This window comes from Pituophis catenifer, unplaced genomic scaffold (genome assembly GCF_029215685.1).
Source record: "Pituophis catenifer annectens isolate HBS135680 unplaced genomic scaffold, rPitCat1.0.hap2 SCAF_6, whole genome shotgun sequence".
NCBI lineage: Eukaryota > Metazoa > Chordata > Lepidosauria > Squamata > Colubridae > Pituophis > Pituophis catenifer.
This window is the reverse complement of record NW_027256886.1, coordinates 97,022,244-97,046,039: the sequence shown is the minus strand read 5'-3', so window position 1 is coordinate 97,046,039 and position 23,796 is coordinate 97,022,244. Positions and strand designations below refer to the sequence as shown.

General features: G+C 38.4%; 1 protein-coding gene across 1 annotated transcript in view; it reads right to left on the bottom strand.

Moving 5' to 3' along the window:
- The window catches only part of GBF1 (golgi brefeldin A resistant guanine nucleotide exchange factor 1), a 374,794-nt gene that overhangs the window by 127,824 nt on the left and 223,174 nt on the right, over nucleotides 1-23,796 (bottom strand). Inside the window, exons 23-26 of the mRNA XM_070946393.1 lie at nucleotides 23,537-23,630; nucleotides 8,098-8,274; nucleotides 4,507-4,571; nucleotides 2,474-2,597 (exon numbers count right to left, since the gene is read on the bottom strand). Coding sequence (XP_070802494.1) covers nucleotides 2,474-2,597; nucleotides 4,507-4,571; nucleotides 8,098-8,274; nucleotides 23,537-23,630 — 460 coding nt within the window. The remainder of the gene's footprint in view (nucleotides 1-2,473; nucleotides 2,598-4,506; nucleotides 4,572-8,097; nucleotides 8,275-23,536; nucleotides 23,631-23,796) is intronic.

Here is a 23,796-nt window from a genome sequence, read left to right as displayed (position 1 = left end):
AGTTGATCTGTGCTGGGTGGTGATGTGAGAGTGCCTGCAGATAGCAGTTTGTGTGTGTTTTCTTCTGGTAGATGGTGTGTCCTAGGGAGCCATTGGATTTCTTGTAGACTAAGACATCCAGGAAGGGAAGTTGGTTGTTCGCTTCTGTTTCCATGGTGAACTGTATTTTGGGGTGTAGGCTGTTGAGGTGACCTAAAAACCTAAAAAAACACACTCTCACTAACGTACTAACATCCAACGGATTCCAAAGAAATAAGATTACCAACCTAATCCAAGAAGAAACCCCCACTAAAATCCAAGACAGAGAACAAGAAAACGGCAAAGCCCTCCTCCCATACATAAAAGGCACCACAGACAGAATCAGCAAGATCCTCCACAAACAAAACATCAAGACAGCATTCTGCACAAACTGAAAAATATCCACCATCCTAAGAAACCCCAAAGACAAAATTGAGTTAGAAAATCAAGGAGTATATGAAATCCCATGCACTGCCTGCCCCACCACATACATCGGACAAACCAACAGAAGAATAAGTGCACGCATTGAAGAACACAAGAACTCAGTCAGAAAAGAGGAACCAACTTCTTCCCTGGTCCAACACCTTAAAGCCACAGGACATGATATTGATTTTAAAAAGACCAGAATTATAGCCAAAACTGAACACTTTAACAACAGAATAATCAGAGAAGCCATTGAGATAGAAAAACGCCCACACAGCATGAATAAACTAGATGATACCTCCCGCCTACCAGCCATTTGGAAACCCGCCCTCACTGACAAACGAGTCCCTAACACAAAGAATGACACCAGACCCACACTCACGAAAACCACACAGGATGTCACCACCACACATCCACGCAAAAAGCAAACCCACACTGATGAGGCACGACCACAAACCAGAAGCCAGACCACAGCTGCATCATTAGCCACTTTAAACCCCTCCAATCCATACATGAAGCAAACTGTCACCAACCATGAAGATGTGGCACGACCACAAACGTGAAGCCAAACAACTGCAACGCAGCTCACCAGCTCAAATCCCCCTGCAACTCAGACTAATCCGAGCACAACCAAGCCCCCACCTAAACAGAACACACCCCAAGCCAATCAGAGCACAGCCAACCCCCCATCCAATCAGAGCACAGCCAAATCACCAACCAATCAGAACACATCTCCACCCAATCAGAACACAGCCAAGCTCCCACCCAATCAGCTCCCACCCCCACTGGCAGTTAAAAGGAAGAAACAGCTGCGATCACACATTACTCCTAGAAGCACGAAGCCAAAAACACCAGCCTGAAGATGACGAATGAGACTTCGTCAAAATGTTGCCAAGACACTTCCAATTTTACGCGGGAGAAAACCCGAATAACCAAAGACCTACATACAAACGCCCGCGAAAACCTCAGAAAACAAATATATATATATATATATATATATTATATGGATACTATATATCGTAATGGTGTGTGATACACACACACACACACACACACACACACACACACACACACACACAGAATTTATATTTATTTTAACTACAGCATCTATCACCAATTTGGACTAGTGGCATTTTCTTATGTGAATAAAAATCCCATACTTTTAAAGTGCTTGATATTGATAAATCAGTTTGATATTCAAAACTTAAGAAGTGAATGAAACAAAAGGATCTGCATTTTGTTTAAGTATGTCTGTATGAAAGATTTCAAAATGACTTATAACGTAGTCTGTCAACAGTATTTCAAACTTTCTGGACTCTCCCGGGTCTGCCTAAAAAGGGAATGAGTAAAATCATGTGTTGTTTATTTATTCATTTATATTTCATTTTCTTGATCTTCTTTCTCCCTCAGAGTGGAGCTCTGGGAGATGTTGGAGATACAATTACAATTCAATATCTACTTCCAATATTTTAAAACAATAATATTATAACTACATATAATAATTTGACTTTGAGACATGGTTTCATATTTTTAGATGTAAATATTCTTTTGAACATGGACATTGACAATTGAACTACAGAATCAGATTCATCACTCTCTTTTCAATGCTAAGAAATCTGTCCTTCAACAATGGAAAGATAAATTTATGGTCTCAATTACTCAATGGATGAAAGATTTGATATTCTACTCCTGTGATGGCGAACCTATGGCACACGTGCCAGAGGAGGAATGCAGTGCCCTCTCTGTGGGCACATGAGCCGTCACCCATTCAGCTCCAATGCGCATGCAAGCACGCCTCCCGCCGGCCAGCTGGTCTTTGGGTTTCTGCCACGCATATGCAGGGGTGGGGGGCATGCGAGGCGTGTGTGCAGGGGGGCATGCACTCGTGCATGGGGCAGGGTGCGTGGGGCCGAGCGCACATTGCATTTTGGGGGTTCAGGAGCGCATTCACACATACATACTTGGTCCGGAAAAGGTTAGCCATCACTGTTCTATTCTATGTGCCATTATCTTTTACCTGAACCCAAATTACCTTTATACATTCCAGGGCCATTCTCTTTGCTTCCTGATTCTCTGTGGATGGTCCTCTCATACCAGATTGTTCTGTGCCACTGAGTGTCAGCCAATTAACAAAAATGAGCACTGTAGACTCCCCACTACAAAAGAAAAAAGAAAAACATGCTTATAGAGGAGGGAGGAGAAACTTGCAAACAGAACTCAATATCAGTTTGGGATTCAATATTAGTTCCAAAACTAAACCAGCCAAAATGCTCCAATTTATTTTAAAGAGAGATGAATCAGCAACTTTATTTAGAAATCCAAGGATTGCAAATGAATAAACAAATACTATCGAATTAATTGAGGTATGGGGAATCTCAAATATAAGGGTGAAGGTTCATTCTCCAAGCTTGTAGGTTGGTTTCTGAACATTTCATTACAAAGCTAAATAACATCTTCAGTGGAGTTTAGGGGATGTCAATGTCAGAGTTCTTCTGTTTATAAGGGCTTCAGGTGTGGATATGTCAAGTGAGGGTATTGTGATGGGTGAGGTGTGAGTCATCAGTGAGAGTCTTGTGATGGGGAGGTTACATCAGGTGAGGGTCATTGGGAGATGAAATGCTGATTGGAGAGACTTGCGTGGGTTGATTGAGGGTTGGTGCTGTCTTTGGTTAGCTGTGTGATTGATTTGGATTCTGAGGGGTTCGTAAACTGTTGTAGGTCAATGTGTCTGTTGATGGAATTGCTTCTGGAGTGCCAGGCTTCAATGAACTCACGAGCATGGTGGGTGGTAGCTTGGTCAATGATTTTTGTGTTGCTCCAATCGAACTGGTGCTGTTTGGTGTTGGTGTGGGTAGAGATTAAGGATTTGGGATTGTGGTTAATTTTTGTGTGGTGGTTGGCTATATGGTGCATCGGAATACGGACTTTTTGGGGTATTTTAGTAGTCATCAGTATGCTGATGACACCCAGCTGTACATCTCCACCCCGGACCACCCCAACGATGCCCTTGAAGTGATGTCCCGGTGTCTGGAGGCCGTGTGGATCTGGATGGGGAGGAACAGGCTCAGGCTCAACCCATCCAAGACTGAGTGGCTGTGGTTTCCGACGTCCCGATATAGTCAGTTGACGCCATCGCTGACTATTGGGGGCGAATCGCTGGCCCCCACGGAGAGGGCTCGCAACTTGGGTGTCCTCCTGGATTCACGGCTGTCTTTAGAAGAGCACTTGACGGCCGTGACCGGGAGGATTTTTCATCAGGTTCGCCTGATTCGCCAGTTCCGTCCCTTTCTGGATCGGGACTCCCTACACAGAGTCACTCATGCCCTCATCACTTCCCGCCTGGACTACTGCAACGCTCTCTACATGGGGCTCCCCTTGAGGAGCACCCGGAGGCTCCAACTGGTGCAGAGTGCGGCCGCGTGGGTGGTTATGGGAGCAACATGGCGCTCCCGTGACACCTCTCCTGCGCGAGCTGCACTGGCTCCCGGTGGTCTTCCGGGTGCGCTTCAAGGTTCTGGTTACCACCTTTAGAGCGCTCCATGGCTTAGGACCTGGTTATTTACGGGACCGCCTACTACCACAAGCAGCCTCCCACCGGCCGGTACGCTCTCATAGAGAGGGGCTCCTCCGGGTGCCATCAGCTAAACAATGTTGACTGGCGGCCCCTAGGGGGAGGGCCTTCTCTGTGGGGGCACCCACTATCTGGAACGAGCTCCCCCCAGAGATACGGAGGATTCCGGATCTACGCACTTTCCACCGTGCTCTTAAGATTCTTCTATTCCAGCAAGTCGGACTGGCCTAATTTTCTCCCCTGTTTTAAAATTCTTTTACATCGAAATTTTAATTTGTTTTAAATTATTGGGATTTTTTAATTGTCTTGGGCTAAATTATTTAATCTGGTTTTAATTATATCTTTTAACTTTTGTATTTATGTATTTTATTTTGTGCCTGTTCACCGCCCTGAGTCCTTCGGGAGTAGGGCGGTATATAAATCTAATAAAAGATCAAGATAAAGAAAGATTTTAGGCTTTTCTGTCAATCTATTCTATTATCTGGGTTACCCACCGATTAGAAGGTGTTTCCTCTCGCCGAAGAGAGATCTTGCCATTGGGATCTACAAAATCTTCAACCTATGGATCAAATTAATAAATTAGTACTTTAAAATGTATTTCATTAAACTATTTCAATACTGCTTTTCACTGTATTACTAGTGCATATACATCTACGTGCATATATACACACACATCATAAATATTTTAAACATAGAAACAAGCCTTAAAATGATTTTGGAAAAGGCCATTAAAATAATAGGCAGTGAAAGATAAAAGTATATAGCAATAATTAAGCCAGTCTTGGGGTTCTGTTGATATCCTAAAGAGCACAATTTCCCTTATTTCTTACTAACACTACTGCTAATTTGAAGCAGAATGGGACAACTTGGCGCAGGTGGGTTGGCACAGGTGGGTCCAGTGGTAGGTTGCTCCCGGTTCTTTCTGGTTCTATAGAACCAGTAGTAAAATCGGCAGGAAGCTCCGCCCACCCGCCAGGATGTCATAAATGACAATCTGCGCATGCGCAAAAGCTTTTGAAGCTGGCAAAGTGCTGCAGGAGGCCATGGAGGCTGAAAATGAGCCACAGGGGGCGCACATGGCCCCCCCATGCCCCGTTTTGGCTGGTAGAAGCACTGCAAGCTGGTCCTTTGACATTTCCAGGCCGGCCTTGCAGGCAGGAGGCAGAGTGCTGCAGGAGCAGAGGCATCCCGCAGCCCATTTTGGCCAGCAGAGTGTTGCAGGAGGCAGCACCTTCTTCACCTTCTCTTTAGCAACATCTGCCAACTAGAACTAGGTACCCTCCAAGATCTGAATGGCTGTTGTTCAAAAGAGTCAAAAACATCTGGCTCTTCACCTAGATCTTTGATGAGAGAGAGTAAGCCCCCTCATATCACTGAGTTTGTCCTCTTTTATCTTAATCTTTTACCTGTGATTGATTTAATTGTAAATTTTTTTACAGGATCATTGAGAATTGGGGGGTATATAAATTTTGTAAATTATTACTAATATTAAGTCCTCTTCTAGGGCTGTGTCAGATTAATAGACTGTTTGACAGACAGTTTTTAGACATCTGGAGAAATTGTCAGTTCGTTTATGCTCTGCTCCTATACCAAAGAGTCAAGCCGCATAGCAGCTGGGGACTCTACATGTCTTTAATCTCTACATTATGGAATTGAGACTATTTGTCTTCTGCCACCAGTAGCCTCTCACTGGCCAGTACGCGCACAGAGAGGGGCTCCTCAGGGTGCCATCGGCCAAACAGTGTCGACTGGCAGCCCCCAGGGGGAGAGCCTTCTCTGTGGGGGCACCTGCTATCTGGAATGAGCTCCCCCCGGAGATACGGAGGATCCCGGATTTACGCACCTTCCGCCGTGCCCTCAAGACCTATTTATTTCAACAGGCTGGCCTGGCCTAACTTCCCTTTTAATTGTAACTTTTAAAATTGGTTTTAAAACATTAGGGGTGTTTTAAATTGTTTTGAGCCAAATTATTTAATGGGTTTTTATATTGTCTTTTAAATTTTGTAGTTTGTGTGTTTTATCTTTCTGGCTGTTCACCCCGAGTCCTTCGGGAATAGGGCGGTATATAAATCTAATAAAATAAAAATGAAATGAAAATGAATTGTGCCAGAAAATAAATCGTCCTTTGTCTGGAATAGCCGTTTTGAATGCAAAGGGAAAAAATGCATCTTGAGCCTGTGTCAAACACCAACCATGGCCATGCCCATCCCGACCACGCCCACGCCCACCCCCAGCCACCCCCAACCTCACCCCCTAGCCTTCCAAGGTCAAACACAGCCCTGATGCAGCCCTCAATGAAATAGAGTTTGACACCCCTGCTCTACATTATCATCAAATCAAGAATACAGGAAAGGTCCCCAAGATGGCTGCTGAGGAGTAAGGGCTTTCTTTCTCTTACTCACAATCTGCTATGTTTACTGCCAGAGCTGGTTCTTTGGCAGTCTTGTCCCTCTGGATTTGAATGTGGGCACTTAGGACTTATAGATAGCTGTGAACCCACCCAGGAAGGGAATCTTGAAGACTGCAACTCCTTGTGGGAACAGCCGAAAAATCAATGGGTGTTGACATCTCTTCCTACCAACAGAATGTTTTTGTAAGCATGCCTGAGGCTTTTAAGTTCACTTTTTGAATTTTTGTTTTTGTTCTTATCTTTTAAAAGTTAACTGACTGGCTAAATGTCAATTTATTTCAACCCCTGCTGGATTCTTTCTGCTTCCTTTTCTGCTTTCTTTCTTTATTTGACAGCTCTTATAAATTTCTGCTTTCTATATAGAAACACAGCACATGACTCTGATTTGTATTTTATTAATCGGCAAAAACTTTTTGGGATCAAAACAATCAGAAAATATCTTCTCTGCCTTCTTTGCTCTGAACAACAACATATCAGATTACAGAGAGGAGAAGGAGGCTTGCACTCAATGGGGAAAAAAAGAGTCTGGCTAGCAACATGCAATCTTTAGCTTGATTTTTTTCCTAAAAAGTTTATAAATTTGGTGAACTTATAAAGATTGTGGAACACATTTTGAAAAACCAGACACTAAATACTTTAGAACCACAAAAAGAATCTGTTTCAAAGTAACAAATTCATTGGGAAGAAATTCAGACCCAGAAACAACACACAAAACTCAAAACATTGAGAAGAAATATGATTTCCTAGCTGTAAATTGGCCAGGAAGACATATAGACTTAGAAATAATAGAGTCAAATCCATATATACTTTCTGGAAGCTTAACACTGTGCATATAAAAGCAAAGAACTCTCTGTTTGGACAAGTGGCAAATAGCCTTTTTTAAGGGGTTTGAAGGAAAATGGGAAAAGGACTTAATACATCTAATTCAGGAATGATCTTATCTATCTGTTTTTGAGGGGAAGATAGATGGGCTTTGGAGATTGAATTTATTTATTCAATCAACCAGCAATTGATAAGAAATGGTATAAACAAACAAATTGATCTGAGACCAATTAGGGCTAATATTTGGGGTGATTTGGGATTGAAGCTATGGTAAATTTTCTATGAGTTGATTACAATATTAGTTTGTTAATAGAGGATTTTGAATTTCAATATTGTCTTTCTCTGACTATTGTTCACAAATTGTATTATTTTTATACTTTTATACAGTATGTTTATTATTATTGGTTTTTTCTGTTAGTTATTTTCTTATTAATATAGTTTATAGATGACAGGCTAACAATTTCTAAATAGATTTAGTGGTCTAGACCCAGAGTAGCATGGGGCTCTCATATTCCACAGCACCCTCACATCATCACTTGTACCTACCTGCCTGCCTGTGCACCATAACCCACTCTCATACCCACCCATCTGTGCACCCACCTGAACTTGGGCCTGACTGTAGCACTCACCTGCATGTGTGCCCACTCTCAAACACAAAACTTTATATCATTATATTTTATAAAATCCCAATTTATAGGCTTTTTAAACATAGTATTTAATATTCTGCAAAACAAAAATATTTTTTAAAATGTAGGGGTTTTTTTTAGCACATTGATTATTCAACAAAGACCAAGCATGGCAAATCCTTGTCCTCTCACCCTATTCTCCTAACATCTACTGTCATTTGTTTTACCTCCACCATGGTTTTTGGCAATAATTCTGCTCTGAAAAGTTGCAACATTGCCTCCATTATGTTTTTCCAGCCCTCTCGTAAAATATCACCATGTCGATGAGCCAGGTGGAACACAGTCTTCGCTGCAATGTGGGCTTTTGGATTGCTTCCAAAAACTGTTGGCAAATTCTCAATTGACTGCAACAGAAAAGTACAAATAAATAAATTCTTATTGTTTAAAAATCTCAAGTTTGGTATTAACTCAATATTAACTCAAAACAGAAAGGGTTGATTTAGTCAAATGTTCAGTCACTTTTTTAATTGCCATCTGCCCCCATCCATAAAAAGAACTTCTTTGTATAACCCCCCCCCCCCGAGTGACATTATTTTTGTATTCCACATGATATGACCAAGATCCAGCCATAACGGTATTTTGTAATCCCATTTGTATCGGTGATTCTTCCAAACTCTCATCAAAGAGTTCCTAAGTATGTGGCTTTTGAATACTTTATCCACTTTGTTCTCATAGAATAAATATGCATGCCAACCAAATTCAAGATCATGACTTTCTATATTCAATATTCCAGTCTTTATCCTTCCAAACCAGTCACTTGCTTGCGTCAAAGCTGCTGCTTCATAATACAATTGTAGGTTTGGAAGTTTAAGGCCTCCCCTTTCTGGAACATCTTGCATAATTTTCAGTTTGACTCTCGGCTTTTTCTCATTCCAGACAAACTTATTCAGTCCATTTTGCCATTCTCTCAATTGCTTATCACTTTTAAGCACCGGAATCATTTGAAACAAAAAGAGAAATCTAGGCAAAACGTTCATCTTAACTGCTGCTATTCTTCCAAGCAACGACAGCTGCAGTTTTTTCCACGTCTCCATATCCTTTTGTACCTCTCGCCACAACACCTCATAATTATTTTGAAATAATTTTATATTTAGATCTGCAACTTGAACTCCTAAATATTTAACTTTTGATACTATTTCAAAGCCTGCCTTTCTTTCAAGTTCCTGTTTACGATCTTGTGTCATATTTTTAACAATCATCTTAGTCTTTTTCTGGTTCAGTCTAAATCCTGATATCATACCATATTCTTTTATAATGTCTTTCATCTGAATTATTGATTCCATCGGTTGTGTTAGGGTAACAACCAGATCATCTGCAAATGCCCTGGTCCTATAATCCTCATGCCTAATAGCTATGCCATGTAATGAATTTGAATCCCGTATTGTATTCAACAAGACTTCTAATGTTAGAATAAATAACAATGGGGATAGCGGACAACCTTGTCTTGTTCCTTTTTTCAATACTAAAATTTGTAGTCAGACTTCCATTAATAATAATTTGAGCCGTTTGTTGTTGATAAATTGCTGAGACCGCCTGTATAAATTGATCCCCAAAGTCCATTTTTCTCAAAGTCTTTAATAGAAAGTTCCAATCCACTCTATCAAAGGCCTTCTCCGCATCCAGAAACACCAGCACTGCAGATATCTGTTTATTCTTCTCAAGATAGTCCAATAAGTTTATTATTTGCCTTACATTATCCTTCATGTATCTGCCTTCTATAAATCCTGCTTGGTCGTGATGAATCACCTCTTGAATAACTGGCATTAACCTGTTGGCTAATACTTTTGCGAAAATTTTATAATCATTGTTCAGAAGAGGTATTGGTCTATAATTCTCAGGTTTTTTAAGACCTGCTTGCTCTTTCGGTATCAGTGAAATATAAGCTGCTTTCCATGAAGGAGGTACTTTACCCCCTTGTTGTATACTACAAAATAAGTCTTTAAGATGTTCAATCATTTCTGCTTGTAAAGTTTTATAGTACACTGCAGTTAAACCATCCGTCCCTGGTGCTTTAGCTGTTTTCAATTGTTTAATTGCGGCAATAATCTCCTCAGCTATAATTGGTTGACTCATTCTTTCCTTTTGTTCACTAGAAATTTTTATAACTCTTTTTTCTTCTAAATATTTATCTATAAGTCCAGTCTTTATATCATCTTTAGCATATAATTTGGTATAATAATCTAAAAAAGCTTCTTTGATCAATTTTTGTTGAAAAATTTCCTTCCCTCTAATCTCAATACTACCAATGACCCGTGTGCTCTGACGCTTCCTCAATGTGTAAGCCAGCCATCTGCCCGGTTTATTAGCGTTGCAAAATGTATTATGTTTTGCAAATTGTAAGTTAATTGCTGTTTGTTCCGTCATAAGTATATGAAATTGATCTTTCAAAAGTTTTATAGCTTCTCGTATTCTTTCATCTGTTGGATTCTTTATAAGTAGCTGTTCTTTCTTCTTTATCTCTGCTTCCATTTCCAATCTTTTCTTTTGTCGGTTTAATCTGTGTTTAGAATTCATATAAATGAGTACCCCCCTCATATATGCCTTACTTGCGTCCCACACGATTTCAATAGGGGTACCCTTATTCAAATTCATTTCAAAAAATTCTTTCATTTGCTTTTTAAGTTCATTTACATTTTTTTCATATCTAAACAAATTTTCATTTACTCTCCATGATCTTCTCTCAATCTTTCCCATTTCAATTTCTATCCATACCGGGCTATGGTCGGTTAGAGTCCTTGGAAAAATCTTTGTTTTTTTTTTTGTTTTTGCAAGTAAATCAGATGATAATAAGATAAAATCAATCCTTGAAAAGGATCTGTGCCTGTCTGAGAAGAAAGTAAAGTCCAAATCTTTTGGGTTATGTATTCTCCAAATATCTTTTAATTCCAAATCTTCTTTCATATCAAAAAAAAGTCTGTGGCAGTCTAATCCTTGACTTTGCCATACTCTTTTTATCTATTTTGGGATCAATTACTCCATTCCAATCTCCCATAATTAAAATAGATCTATAATCCCATTGCAATATTTTAGAATACAGTGTTTTATAAAAATTTTCTTGTTGTTGATTAGGAGCATAGATTCCGATCACCAAAATTGGACCATTTTCTGTATAAAGTTCAATTGCTATAAACCTCCCAAAGTCATCTGCTTCTATAATTTTAGCTGATAATCTTTTATTTATATAAATCACTACTCCATTCTTTTTTTCCGAGCTAGAAGCTATAAATTGTGTTCCTGATCTAGAATTTATTAAATATTTTTGATCTTGTATTCGAATATGAGTTTCTTGTAGGCATATGATATCATTGTTAAACTGTCTCAGGTAATTAAATAATTTCTTCCTCTTCTGTGGTGAGTTTAGTCCATTCACGTTCCAAGATAAAAACTTAATTGTCATCTGGAGACTCTTGAAGCGATAAGAACATTTGCTGAAGACTTTCTTCCAAGTTGATAGTCTTCGGCTTAGCTCCCCCCATGGCTTCACGTGCTTGTATACCCTTAGCTCCCTTCTTGTCTTGTTGTGGCTTGGACCTCTCCTGTTGTTGTTTTTCTTTAAATTGCTTATAAGCTGCTCGAGTTATACGCTGATCTTTAGCTTCACACATCCGGACCAGGTCCAAAGCCACTTCTCTTGTATTTGTGGGTGATCCAGTTACAATTTCCAGAGGGAGATCTAACAGGGACTCATCCAAAAATCCCCCTGTAGCTCCTTGCATTTCCATTGCCTCCCGCTCCGTCTGTTTACACTGCTCTTCAGTCTCTTGTTCAAACTGCTTCTCCTTATCACTCTCCTTTATCTCCAACACTGAAGATGTATGTGGGGATGTTGTACCTTTTTTAAAAACTGTAGAATAAAATTCTTCCGCTTTCTCAACTGTATTTAATCTGTATCTTTCTCCTTCAAACCTCAATATTATGCCAGTTGGAGCATCCCATCTGAATGGGATTTGCTGTTTCTTTAGTTCAGACACTAAAAATCCAAAGTCCTTTCTATCTTTTAACATCTTAGGTGGCAACTCTTTATAAACTCCAATTTCCCTTCCGTCCACTTGTACAGTAGAAACAAAGGACCTTTGCAGAATATCATTTCTTATTCTTCTATCTGTAAAATATATCACCACATCTCTAGGCAATTGCCTTTGTTTAGCCACCCAAGAATTCACTCTGTAAACTTTATCCATTTTACAAAAAATCTCTTCAGGGCTAGTCTTTAACATCACAGCTAAAGCATCAGCACAGATCCTTCTCAGGTCTTCTCTAGTATTCTCTTTTATGCCTCTAAGTCTTATAGCAAATTCCATAGACCTGAATTGCATCAATGTCACCTCATTTTCAATCCTTTGCATTTTATTGTCAACATTAAAGATTTTATGGTCAGCCTCCTTCATTTTGACATCCACTTCAGATTTATATTCCTCCACTTTTTTATCAGTTTGCACAACTGCAGCTGAGAGACCAGTCACCACTGTCATTAACTTTTTAGTCATCTTATCATATTTTTCTTGAACCACCTCTTTGATTTCTTTAATCTCCTGCTTAATTTCCTGTTGAGATTTTTTAAACTTCTCATCCATATTTTCATCTTGCCTCATCAAAGCCTGGGCAATAAACTCTTTCAAGCTTTCAAGATCAATCTCCTTTCTCCGGCTCTGCTGGCTAGAAGGCTGTTGTTGCGGCTTATGCGTGGGGGATCCCCCCCCCCGCCGCTTTCGTATCTTGCTTAGACTGCTTAGAAGCCATTCTGCCACGTAGTCTAACTTTTTCAAAGAAGGAAGTCTTTTTTCCCCTTCTTCCTCCACAGAATCCTCTAAAAAATTCCCCCAGATTTGGTCAAATTAGAAATAGAATTAGGTCAAAATCAGGCTTGCTTTAAGAGAATTTCCCTTTCTCTTCACTTGTTACAAGCAGTGATACTTTGTAGCATGCTAAAATAACTATGCAAATCCACTTTCGCTTTCAGCTTTCCCTAGCGCTGAAGCCAGGCGCCATTTTCAAGAGGCTTTCAATCTCTCAGTTAAATTTAGTCACAGTGCTCAACACAGCACAAATACTTGCGATTTTGAGGTTCAAGTCCCGATTTCACACTGTTCAATTAGGAAATTCTCTTTGTTTTCACTTGTAAGGATGGTCACGCCGTCTAGTTCTACGAAGTAGAATCGTCCCAGAGGTCCGGACCTTTGGCGAGCTGGATAGGGAACCTCGCCTGTTTCCTCCCCCAGAAGCAAATAAAAGCAGTCTTGGGGCTTCACAGGGGCTCAACCTTATCTCGCCGGCTCTCCTCACAATTCCTTTTGGATTTGGAGTTTTCCAAGCCGCTTCTCCTTTCTTGAAGTGGCTCTTTACAAACGATGGGGCTGGCGGTCTAAAAAAAAGACTGTCTGGCGACGACGAAGACCAAACCGGAAGACATTAGAAATACTGTTGGAAGAAGGGATTAATTTAACCTGGCTACAGTATAATCAACTTCAACTGAGATGGAAAGAAGATCAAAAAACTGGTATAATGAAGCATGAAGAAGAATTGGTTAGACATATAAAAGAGAAAGGTCCAATGCATACTAAGAGGGTTTATAATGTTTTGTTAGAAAGGGATTCGGAAAATGAATTGGTTAAAGATTGTATGATAAAGTGGGCACAAAATTTTGCAGAACCAGTGATGTTGGAAACATGGGAAAAAATATGGGTTCAGAATGTTAAATTTACACAGTCGCAGAATCTGAGGGAAAATTTTTATAAAATGTTTTATAGGTGGCATTTAGATCCTAAGAAATTATCGTGTATGTATCCTAATGTTCAACCAAAATGCTGGAGATGTGATTGCTTAGATGCCACATATTATCATATGTGGTGGACTTGTAAGAAAGTGAAGGCTTTTTGGATAAAAATTTGGTGGGTTATGCAAAATGTTTTGAAGAAAAAACTTTAGTTTTCTCCACAACTGTTTTTATTGGGTATAGCTAAGGGTTCTACATTGGGTGAAACAAAGCTGATATTGTATATGGTGACAGCAGCGAGATTATTGATAGGTCAATATTGGAAAAATGATGCTACGCCTACTATTGAAGAATGGACTTTGAAGATGGCCAGTTTTGCAGAGGTGGCGAAGATTTCAGCATATTTAAAAGACCGATCTCAAGAGTCTTATGTATGGGAGTGGAAAAAGTGGATAGATTATGTGCAGAATAAATATCAAACTAGGAAATATCAGATAGCTTTTAGTTGAATGAATGTATTATGTAGGGATAGATTAATTGAGTTTTATGAAGGTATAAATAGTATACAGGGGGTGGAGGGGTTTAAGCTTTATAAAATGTATTTTTGATTAGGATTTTATTTTGTGGAAGTCCTGGGGGGGAAAGGGGAGGGTTAGGGAGGGTTTTGGGGGTTTTGGAGGGGGGGGGAAACTGGGGAGAAAATGTATTTGTAAAACTTTTCAAATAAAAAAAAATGTTCAGTCACAAAGTTTGACTAAATTTGACTCATATTTTACTACTTTCACAGCCTACGTATTGCAGCATACTGTCTGTAAATAGTTAGGTATCTCTTCACCCTCTATAACAGTGGTTCTCAACCTTCCTAATGCCGTGACCCTTTAATACAGTTCCTCATGTTGTGGTGACCCCCAACCAGGGGTGGGTTCTAAAATTTTTTACTACCGGTTCTGTGGGCGTGGCTTATTTTGTGGGCGTGGCTTGGAAGTCATGCAACTGGGTGGGCGTGGCTAGGTGGTCATGTGATTGGGTGGCCATGGCTATGTGTATAGGGACTACTCAGAGGGCTGAAAAAAGTCATTTCTTTTTTTTTTAATTGAAAAGTTTTATAAGAAATACAAACATTTCCCCCCCCACACCCTTTCCCCCTCCCCCCTTCCCCCCCACCCCCCCTCCCTAGACTTCCCAGAACAGGCACAGGGTGTAGCATTCACAAACATAAAGCTAAAATATGCTAACAAATTATTACATTCATATTCTCCCTAAGTCTTTAACTCCTTATAGCTCAAAAACTATAAACATAAACTACTTAAAAATATTTCATTCATAAGCTATATAAATCTTCTTGTTCGGATACTTTTTTTGCATATAGTCAATCCATCTTCTCCCTTCTGATATGTATCTTTCATTTGAATGATCTTTAAGATATGATGAAATTTTTGCCATTTCAGCCAGATGCGCAACTTTTAATGTCCATTCAATAGTAGGTGGATCTTCCTTCTTCCAGTACTGTGCCACCAGTAACCTGGCAGCTGTTATTAAATTCAAAACCAACTTAGTCTCTAGTACAATCCCTGACTATTCCCAACAAAAAAAACTGTGGTGTAAATTTAATTTTTTTCCTTAAAATATTTTGAATAATCCACCATATTTTAATCCAAAAAGGCTTAATTTTTTTACATGTCCACCATATATGAAAATATGTAGCATCTTCACACTCACATCGCCAACACTTGGGTTGTAAATTTGGATACATGCAGGCTAGTTTTTTTGGGTCTAAATGCCATCTATAAAACATTTTGTAAAAGTTCTCTCTTAAGTTTTGAGCTTGTGTAAATCTTACATTTCTAACCCATATCTTTTCCCATGTATCCAACATTATTGGTTCACCTATGTTTTGTGCCCATTTTATCATACAATCCTTGACTAGCTCTGTTTCCGAATCTATTTCCACTAATACATTATACAACCTTTTAATATGCATTTGACCTTTATCTCTTATTTGCTTTATCAAATTCTCATCCTGCTGCAAAATACCAGTTTTTAGATCCTCTCTCCATCTGGCCTGCAGCTGACCATACTGAAACCAAGTCTTAATAATTCCTTCTTCTCTTAATTGCTCCATAGATTTTAACTGTAATCTAACTCCTTCCTTATAAAGGAGTTCCTTATATGTAAATTTATCTTGCTTTTGCTCCAAATTTATATTCTCTATCGCGTGTCTGGGTACTGTCCATATTGGTAACTTATCCTTTAGTTTATATTTATACTTTTTCCAGACACGCAGTAGAGCATTTCTTAATATATGACTTTTAAAAGTCTTATCTACTTTCTTGTCATACAATAGGTAATAATGCCAGCCGTAGACCAGACCGTATACTTCAATATTCAGTATCTCTTCCTCCGTTAAATTTATCCAATCTGTAATTGCTGAAAGGGTAGCAGCTTCATAATACAGTCTTAAGTTGGGTATTTTAAGACCACCTCTTTCTCGGGTATCTTGCATTATCTTTTGATTAACTCGTGGTTTCTTCCCTGCCCACACAAACTTGTTTATGCCCTTCTGCCATTCCTTCAAATTTTCATCTTTTTTAAGTATAGGTATCATTTGAAAAAAAAATAATAATCTTGGTAAGATATTTATTTTTACAGCGGCTATCCTACCCAGCAAAGACAGTTGCAATTTCTTCCAATTTTCCATCTCTTTCTGTATTTTTTGCCATAACGGTTCATAATTATGTTGATATAAGTTCATATTTGCAGTCATAATATAAACCCCTAAATATTTAACCTTCTTAACTATTTCAAATCCTGTTAACCTTTCTATCTCTTCTTTCTGGCTTCTGTCCATGTTTTTAGCTATTATCTTTGTTTTAGCTGTATTTATTTTAAAACCAGATACTTGTCCATATGAGCAGATTATATCCATCAAGGCTGTAATCGATTGTACTGGTTGGGCTAAGGTAACCACCAGGTCATCCGCAAATGCTCGTAACTTATATTCATGCCATCTAATTCTGATTCCCTTTATTATATCAGTCCCACGTATTTTATTTAATAAAATTTCCAGCATCAAAATAAACAATAACGGAGACAAGGGACAGCCTTGCCTTGTTCCTTTTTCTATATTAAAATTATCTGTTAACCCACCATTGATTATTATTTGGGCTGTTTGTTTTTGATATATTGCCTTAATAGATTGTATAAAATGTTCTCCAAATTGCATCCTTTCTATTAGTTTTAATAAGAATTGCCAATTCAATCTGTCAAAAGCTTTTTCAGCATCCAGAAAAACTAGCACTGCGGGGACCTGGTTGTTCCTTCCCAAATACTCTAATAAATTAACAATTTGCCTTACATTACTTTTCATTTGTCTTCCATTTATAAAACCAGTTTGATCATGATGAATCATTTGCTGCATAACTGTCATTAATCTGTTTGCTAAAATTTTAGCAAAAATCTTATAGTCTGTATTTAAAAGTGAAATCGGCCTATAGTTTTTAGGATCTGTATAGTCTTGCCCATCTTTTGGGATCAGCGATATAAATGCTGTGTTCCAAGTTGGAGGTACCTCTCCTCCCTGTTGTATATTATTGAATAATTCCTTCAGTGGTTCCACCATTTCCTCCTGTAAACTTTTATAATAAATAGCTGTCAAACCATCCGTTCCAGGAGCTTTACCCACTTTCAACTGCTTAATTGCACACATAATTTCCTCGGAAGTTATCAATTGATTTAAGCTATCCCTCTGCTCTTTTGAAGTTATACAAATATTCTCTTTCTGCAGATATCTATCTATATCTATATCTTGAATTTTATCACCAGTATACAGCCTTGAATAAAACTCTAAAAAAGGCTTTTTTAATCAATTCTTGCTCATAAACCTCCTTACCTTATTTTATTTTCTCTATTGTCCTTGCTTTCTGCTTTTTCCTTAACAAATATTCCTTAACCACCTACCTGGTTTATTGGCATTACAAAAAATATTATGTTTTGCATATTGTAAGTTGGTTGCCACTTGATCTGCTATCAACATATTAAACTGTCCCTTCAGTAAATTAATTGCCTCTTTAATTTTCTTATCTGTTGGGTTGGCTATTAAGGCCCGTTCCTGTTTATTAATCTCCTCTTCTAATTCTTTTCTTTTTGCCCCCCATTTCCTTCTATATTTATTATTCAAATATATCAAAATTCCTCGCATGTAGGCTTTACTTGCGTCCCATACCATTTCCATAGATTTAACCTTTTGCATATTCATAGCAAAAAATTCTTTCATAAATTTTTTACACTCTTTTACATTTTCTTCCTATCTAAACAGATTATCATTTAACCTCCAGGATCTCCTAAGCCCTTTCCCATACTCCAATTCCATCCAGACTGGACTATGGTCTGTCAATGTTCTTGAACAGATCTTCGTGTTCTTCACCCTAGATAATAAATCATTAGTAATTAATATAAAATTAATCCTTGAAAAAGATTGATGTCTATCCGAAAAAAAAGTAAAATCTTTTTCTTTTGGGTTTCTTTCACGCCAAATATCCCTCAACTCCCAGTCGTCCATCATCTCCCAGAACGGTTTGGGCAATTTTGCTCTTGTTAAAACATTTTGTTTAGGTCCCTTCTTATCTTTTTTTACATCCAAAACACCATTCCAATCTCCCAATAGGATACAAGTTTTATATCTCCATTCTGTCAACTTTGAATGTAGTAAATTATAAAATTTTTCTTGTTGTTGGTTCGGGGCATATACTCCAATTACAAGTGTTTTTTCTCCTTTTATTAAAAGTTCAATCGCTAAAAATCTTCCTTGATCATCCGCTTCAACTAATTTTGCAATTAAGTCTCTTTTCACATATATAACTATACCATTTTTCTTCTCTGATGCTGCTGCAACATAATGGATACCTAATCTTGCATTTGTCAAATATTTTTGATCTTGTATCCTAATATGAGTCTCTTGTAAACAAATTACATCATTCTTAAATTGTTTAAGATAGTGAAATATTTTCCTTCTCTTCTGTGGAGAATTCAAACCGTTGACGTTCCAAGTCAAAAATCTAGTTCCCATCTCTGGGCCTCTGAAGCGTCTGGAGCAATTTTTGATGGTCTTGCCTCATTTGACCTTTAGGTCTTGCTCCCCCCACAGCTTCTGTTTTGGTAGTTTCTTGAGTTGCTATCTGCAGTTGTTGTTGTTGTTGTTGTTGTTGTTGTTGTTGTTGTTGTTGTTGTTGTTGCTGTCTTAATTCTTCCTTACACTTAGCTGTTACTGCTCTGGTCTGTCTTTGATCCTTCGGTTCTGCAAAAATATCAATTAACTCCACATCTTGAACAGCCATCTGAATTTGTAGTGGTTCTTCTTGACCAGTCAAAACTCCCCCCTGAACCACTGTCAATAGCTCTTCTCTCTCTCCTTCCAGTACTTCCTTCTTTCTTTTTCCTTCTGGTGATTTGGGTGTCCCAGCCTTTAATACATTGATATAAAAATCTCTTGCTTTCCATATTGTATTAAGCCGATATCTCTCTCCAGAATACGTCACCACTAAACCGGCTGGGACCTCCCATCTATACTGTAATTGACGTTTTTTCAGCTCATCCACCAGAAAAGCATACTCCCTTCTCGCTCTCAGCATCTTGGGGGGGATTTCTTTCATTGTCATCACCTCCTGGCCTTCAACCTGAAGCTTGTTTTTAAAAGTAGCCTGTAAAATTTCATTGCGTACTCTCCTTGTAGTAAAATATATTACAATGTCTCTTGGTAAGCGTTTCTGTCTAGCCACCCAAGAATTGACACGATATACCTTATCAATCTGCCAGCCCAGCTCAATTTTCGTCTTCCCCAGCAACTGTGCCAATGCCTCTGACATCATTTCTTTCAAGTTCTCTTGTTTATTCTCCTTCACCCCTCTAAATCTTAAAGCAAATTCCATATCTCAATATTGTAACATCGTTACATCATCTTCAGCTCTCTCAAGTTTGCTGTGAGTCTCTCCTAATTTTTTGTCCAAAATTTCTGTAGATTGCTTAATTTCTTCAACTTTATCATCCACCATTTCAATGTCACCTGCCAAACATTTAAATGCCAATAGAATATCATCTCTAATCTGCTGGTTCCGAATTAAAATCTCATCTGAAACAGCCTGTATTTTTTGATTAGTTTCATTAATTTGTTCATTGGTTTCATTAATTTTTTCATTAATCACAGTAGCAAATTTATTTTGTGTAGTTTGTAGGGCTTCTTGTATCATCTCAAACGTTAAAATCTGTGGGTCTGTTAGAGGGGCAGAGGCTTGCAATCTAGGGGTATGAGCTGGGGAGCTTCCAGTGCTCCCAGTTCCTTTAATAGGAACAGTCTTTACAGATTTTGAGGCCAATTTCAGTTTAAATTGATCGTTGTATTTTATTCAGAAGCCAAAAAGAAAAGTTCATCAAAGTCCAAGAATTTTCCCAATCGTAAATTAACGTTTAAAATCCTCCTTCTCTCAGCACAGCAATTCTTTCCAGGCAAGAGGCTGCCAGGGAAACGAAACTTTCTGTAACTTTCCCTTTCTCCGCCCCTCCCTTTCAAGTTTCAATCGCCATTTTAAATTGCTAACTTGTTACTTCCGAAGGAGGCTATAAACTTTGGAGTTAAGTGTGAATACTTGCAGTCTGACTTCTCCTGGCTTGTTCTGCCTGCAGCAATTAAAGATGTTAAAAATCCCTCATTTGTTGTCAGCAGAGATGGACGCGGCTTCTAGCCCGCTAATTAGCGGAGTCTTCCCAGGTCTGGAGCAGATTGGTAGGCTTCTAGGGAGCCCTCGCCCTTCGCACCCCAGGATTTCTCCTAAGGCACTTGGGGGGCTCTACCTCCGCCTGCCAGCTCTTCTCTCTCCCCTTTGCCCAGGGAAAGGGTTTTCAAGCCCCAGACAACTGTTTTTCAGTTGTTCTGGGGCTTTTACGAAACCGGGGATCGGACGCCCACAGAGAGGCGTCAACGAAGTCCTGCGGAGCCAGCCAGAAGTCCAAAAAAAGTCATTTCTGACAGGTCCTCACACTTATGACCATCCTCACATTTATGCCCATGCAGCATTCTTAACAACCATGTCACTCATTTCACAACTGCTTCTCTTCACCATGGTGATAAGATAGGGCAAAAAACGTAAAATGTGAGGACAGTCGAAAGTTCGAGGACTGGTCAAAAGTGTGAGGACCAATCAGAAATAACTTTTTCAGCCCTCTGAGTAGTCCATATGCATAAAAGGATACAGCAATAGAGAGGGATGAAGGAAGGGAAGGGAAATTAGAGTAGGAGTGAGGGTAAGAGAGGGAGGAAGAGAGGAGGAGAAGGAGAAAGGAAGAGGAAGTAGGGAGGAGAAGAAGAGGGGGGAAGAGAAAGTAAGAAGGAAAGAAAAGAGAGAGGTGGTAGGTTTGAGGAGAAAGATTGCTGTACAATAAAAAAAGATTAAAGGGAAGAAAACCAACCTCAAACAAATATAAAGATATTAAGATAAAGAATGAATTGTTAAACTTTAAAGAATAAAAGAGAACAAATATGAATAAATAGCAATAATTATAAACACACATACAAACATACAATGTATTTTCTTTGAACAGAGTATTTGGCCGGTTCACAAATTTAAACAATGTTTAGTCATTTCAATTAAATTTACAATTTCTATATTTCCTTTTTGCCATATTTATTCCTCATCTATTTTTTTAAAAAACTAATATCACCCTTCATCCTCATCTCTAATCTTAATCAAATTCAATTTTTCCCTTCTATTCTATATTATACTCCTTCGCATTGTCATCTATTTTTATATCCATCCTCACATTGGTTAATTATGTAATTATGTAATAGAGTTGTTTAATACAAATTCAATATTTTAATATAAATCAATTAGTTATATAACTATCTTTTTTGTATATTAATATGAACATGAATATTCCAATTATTTCCTTGCAATCCAATTTCTTACAAATCAATTAATTATATTTACCAATAATAATAAACCAAATAATTTCCCCCATATATTCCTCCAAACCACAACTTAACCATTTCTGCTTTCAACACAATATACAATTAATAGTATCTCAATTATTACAATTTCCTAGTTAAATAGAGCTTTTTTTCTTTTGTGTTTTAAAATCTTGAACATCCTCTTTTGCCCTAAATTTCCCATTGTTTGCAGTTTTGCACCTACCTTTTTTGGTGAGGAAAAAGAAAAAGAAATCTCTCTCTGCCTCATTTTGTCACCTTGCAGCAAAGACCCTGCTTTACTTTCAGTTTTGCTTTTTCAGCATAGCTAGGGGGAAAAAAAATCTGCTCCAGCAATTTACCTCTTTACAGCTAGCTAGCAACAGAGCCCACCGCAAAACAGCTGAGAGCAAATCAGCTGAGAGTCGGGAGGCTGATCAAATCAATTTATGGTAATTAACCTATGCTGAAGCTGAAAGGGGTTGTCTTTTCTATTTTTGCAGGCACCGGTCTACTCATTTGTTTTCTTTTAACACTGATCAGCTGTAGGGCGGCCCTTTGAAGCCCCGTGGGAAGAATTTAAACAGTTTTTTTCCCTCTAGCCATCAGCTGGGACTCAGGAGGCAGCAATAGATTGGGAGTGGGCGGGGTAAGCGAATGGCGACCGGCGATCCAACAGAGGCAGAGGGTGAGGGTGAGTGAAGGCGTGGGGGGGGGTGAGAGAGGGCTTTGGCGACCCCTGTGAAATGGCCGTTCGACCCCCAAAGGGGTCATGACCCCCAGGTTGAGAACTGCTGCTCTATAAAGTTACAACTAGATACTGCTTCTTCCCATAATCTATCCCTTATCTAGAACATATCCATAAGACATTAACTTTTCAATCCTGGTGTTAGCAAAAAGTCTTATAAAGGTTTGCCAGAATTTCATAAAAACATGGCTTATTTTGACCTTGATAAAATAAGTCAACTTTATATTCTTTTCTTTTACCTATAACAATCTAAATCTTTAGTTCATTCAAATATTGTCATAGGATTTGATGTCCCTTCAATTCTTATTTGTCCCATTGCATAGGCTTCTTTGGGCTTAACACACAAGATCTGCAGTCTCTGGCAGGTTTAGAGCTCTGAGACATAAGGGAATAGCCATTTTTTCAACCATGGTTGGTGGAAAACACTGGGCTCACATGTAAGTAGTCCTCAACCTATGACAACAATTGAGCTCACAATTTCTGTTGTTAACCAAGATAGTTGTTAAGTGAGTTTTGCTCCATTTTACAATCTTTTCTGCCACAGTTGTTAAGTAAATCACTGCAGTTAAGTTAGTAACATAATTAAGTGAATCTGGCTTTCCCATTGACTGCTTGTCAGCAGGTTGCAAAAGGTGATCACACATGAGCTAGGGACACTGCAATCGTCGTAAATCTCAGACAGTTGTTAAGAGTCTAAATTTTGATCATATGACCATGGAGATAATGCAACGGTCATAACTATGAGAAATGGTCATAAATCACTTTTTCAGTGCTGTTGTAATTATTATGAACTTTGGATCAACAGGTTTTACAGCACCTGGTGAATTTTCTTCAATTCTTAGTGAAATATGTTTTAAATACAAGTTTTAAAAAATGGAATTAACAGCAAAAAAATGATGAAAAGTTTGATTTTGAAAAATTACAAACAGACCAAGGGTCCAGATGGTTATAAAATAAGATTTTGAAATTAATTACAAGAAACTTTCTTGCAAGAACATGCTTTTGTTTTCAATTCTCTTTAAAAAATTGGTAGGATGTAACTTTGAAAGTTGGACACTCTGGGGAACCAGAAAGAACTGAAAATTAGTATTAACGAATCAAGTGGTTGTATTTAACTGAAAGGAAAATCAATTTTGTTCATGAACTATGTTTAAATTTAAATTATTTATATGTCTCCATTTGACAACTTACCTCACTGCTGAGGGCTGTGAATTTACAGAGAGAAATTATGAGGTTGTCAAAAACATCACTGAGGCCGTAATGAGCAGAGATCATGGCACATTTTCTGAAAGACAAATCATAATGCTGTAAGCTTCCAGAATTATTCCCCAGTTTTTTCCCATTATATTTCTGCAACGCAAACAGATATGTATCAAACTGTGATTATTCAAACCAAGCTGGTTTGGTTTCAAATGATACCACATGTGCATTAATGAAGGACAAACTCATAT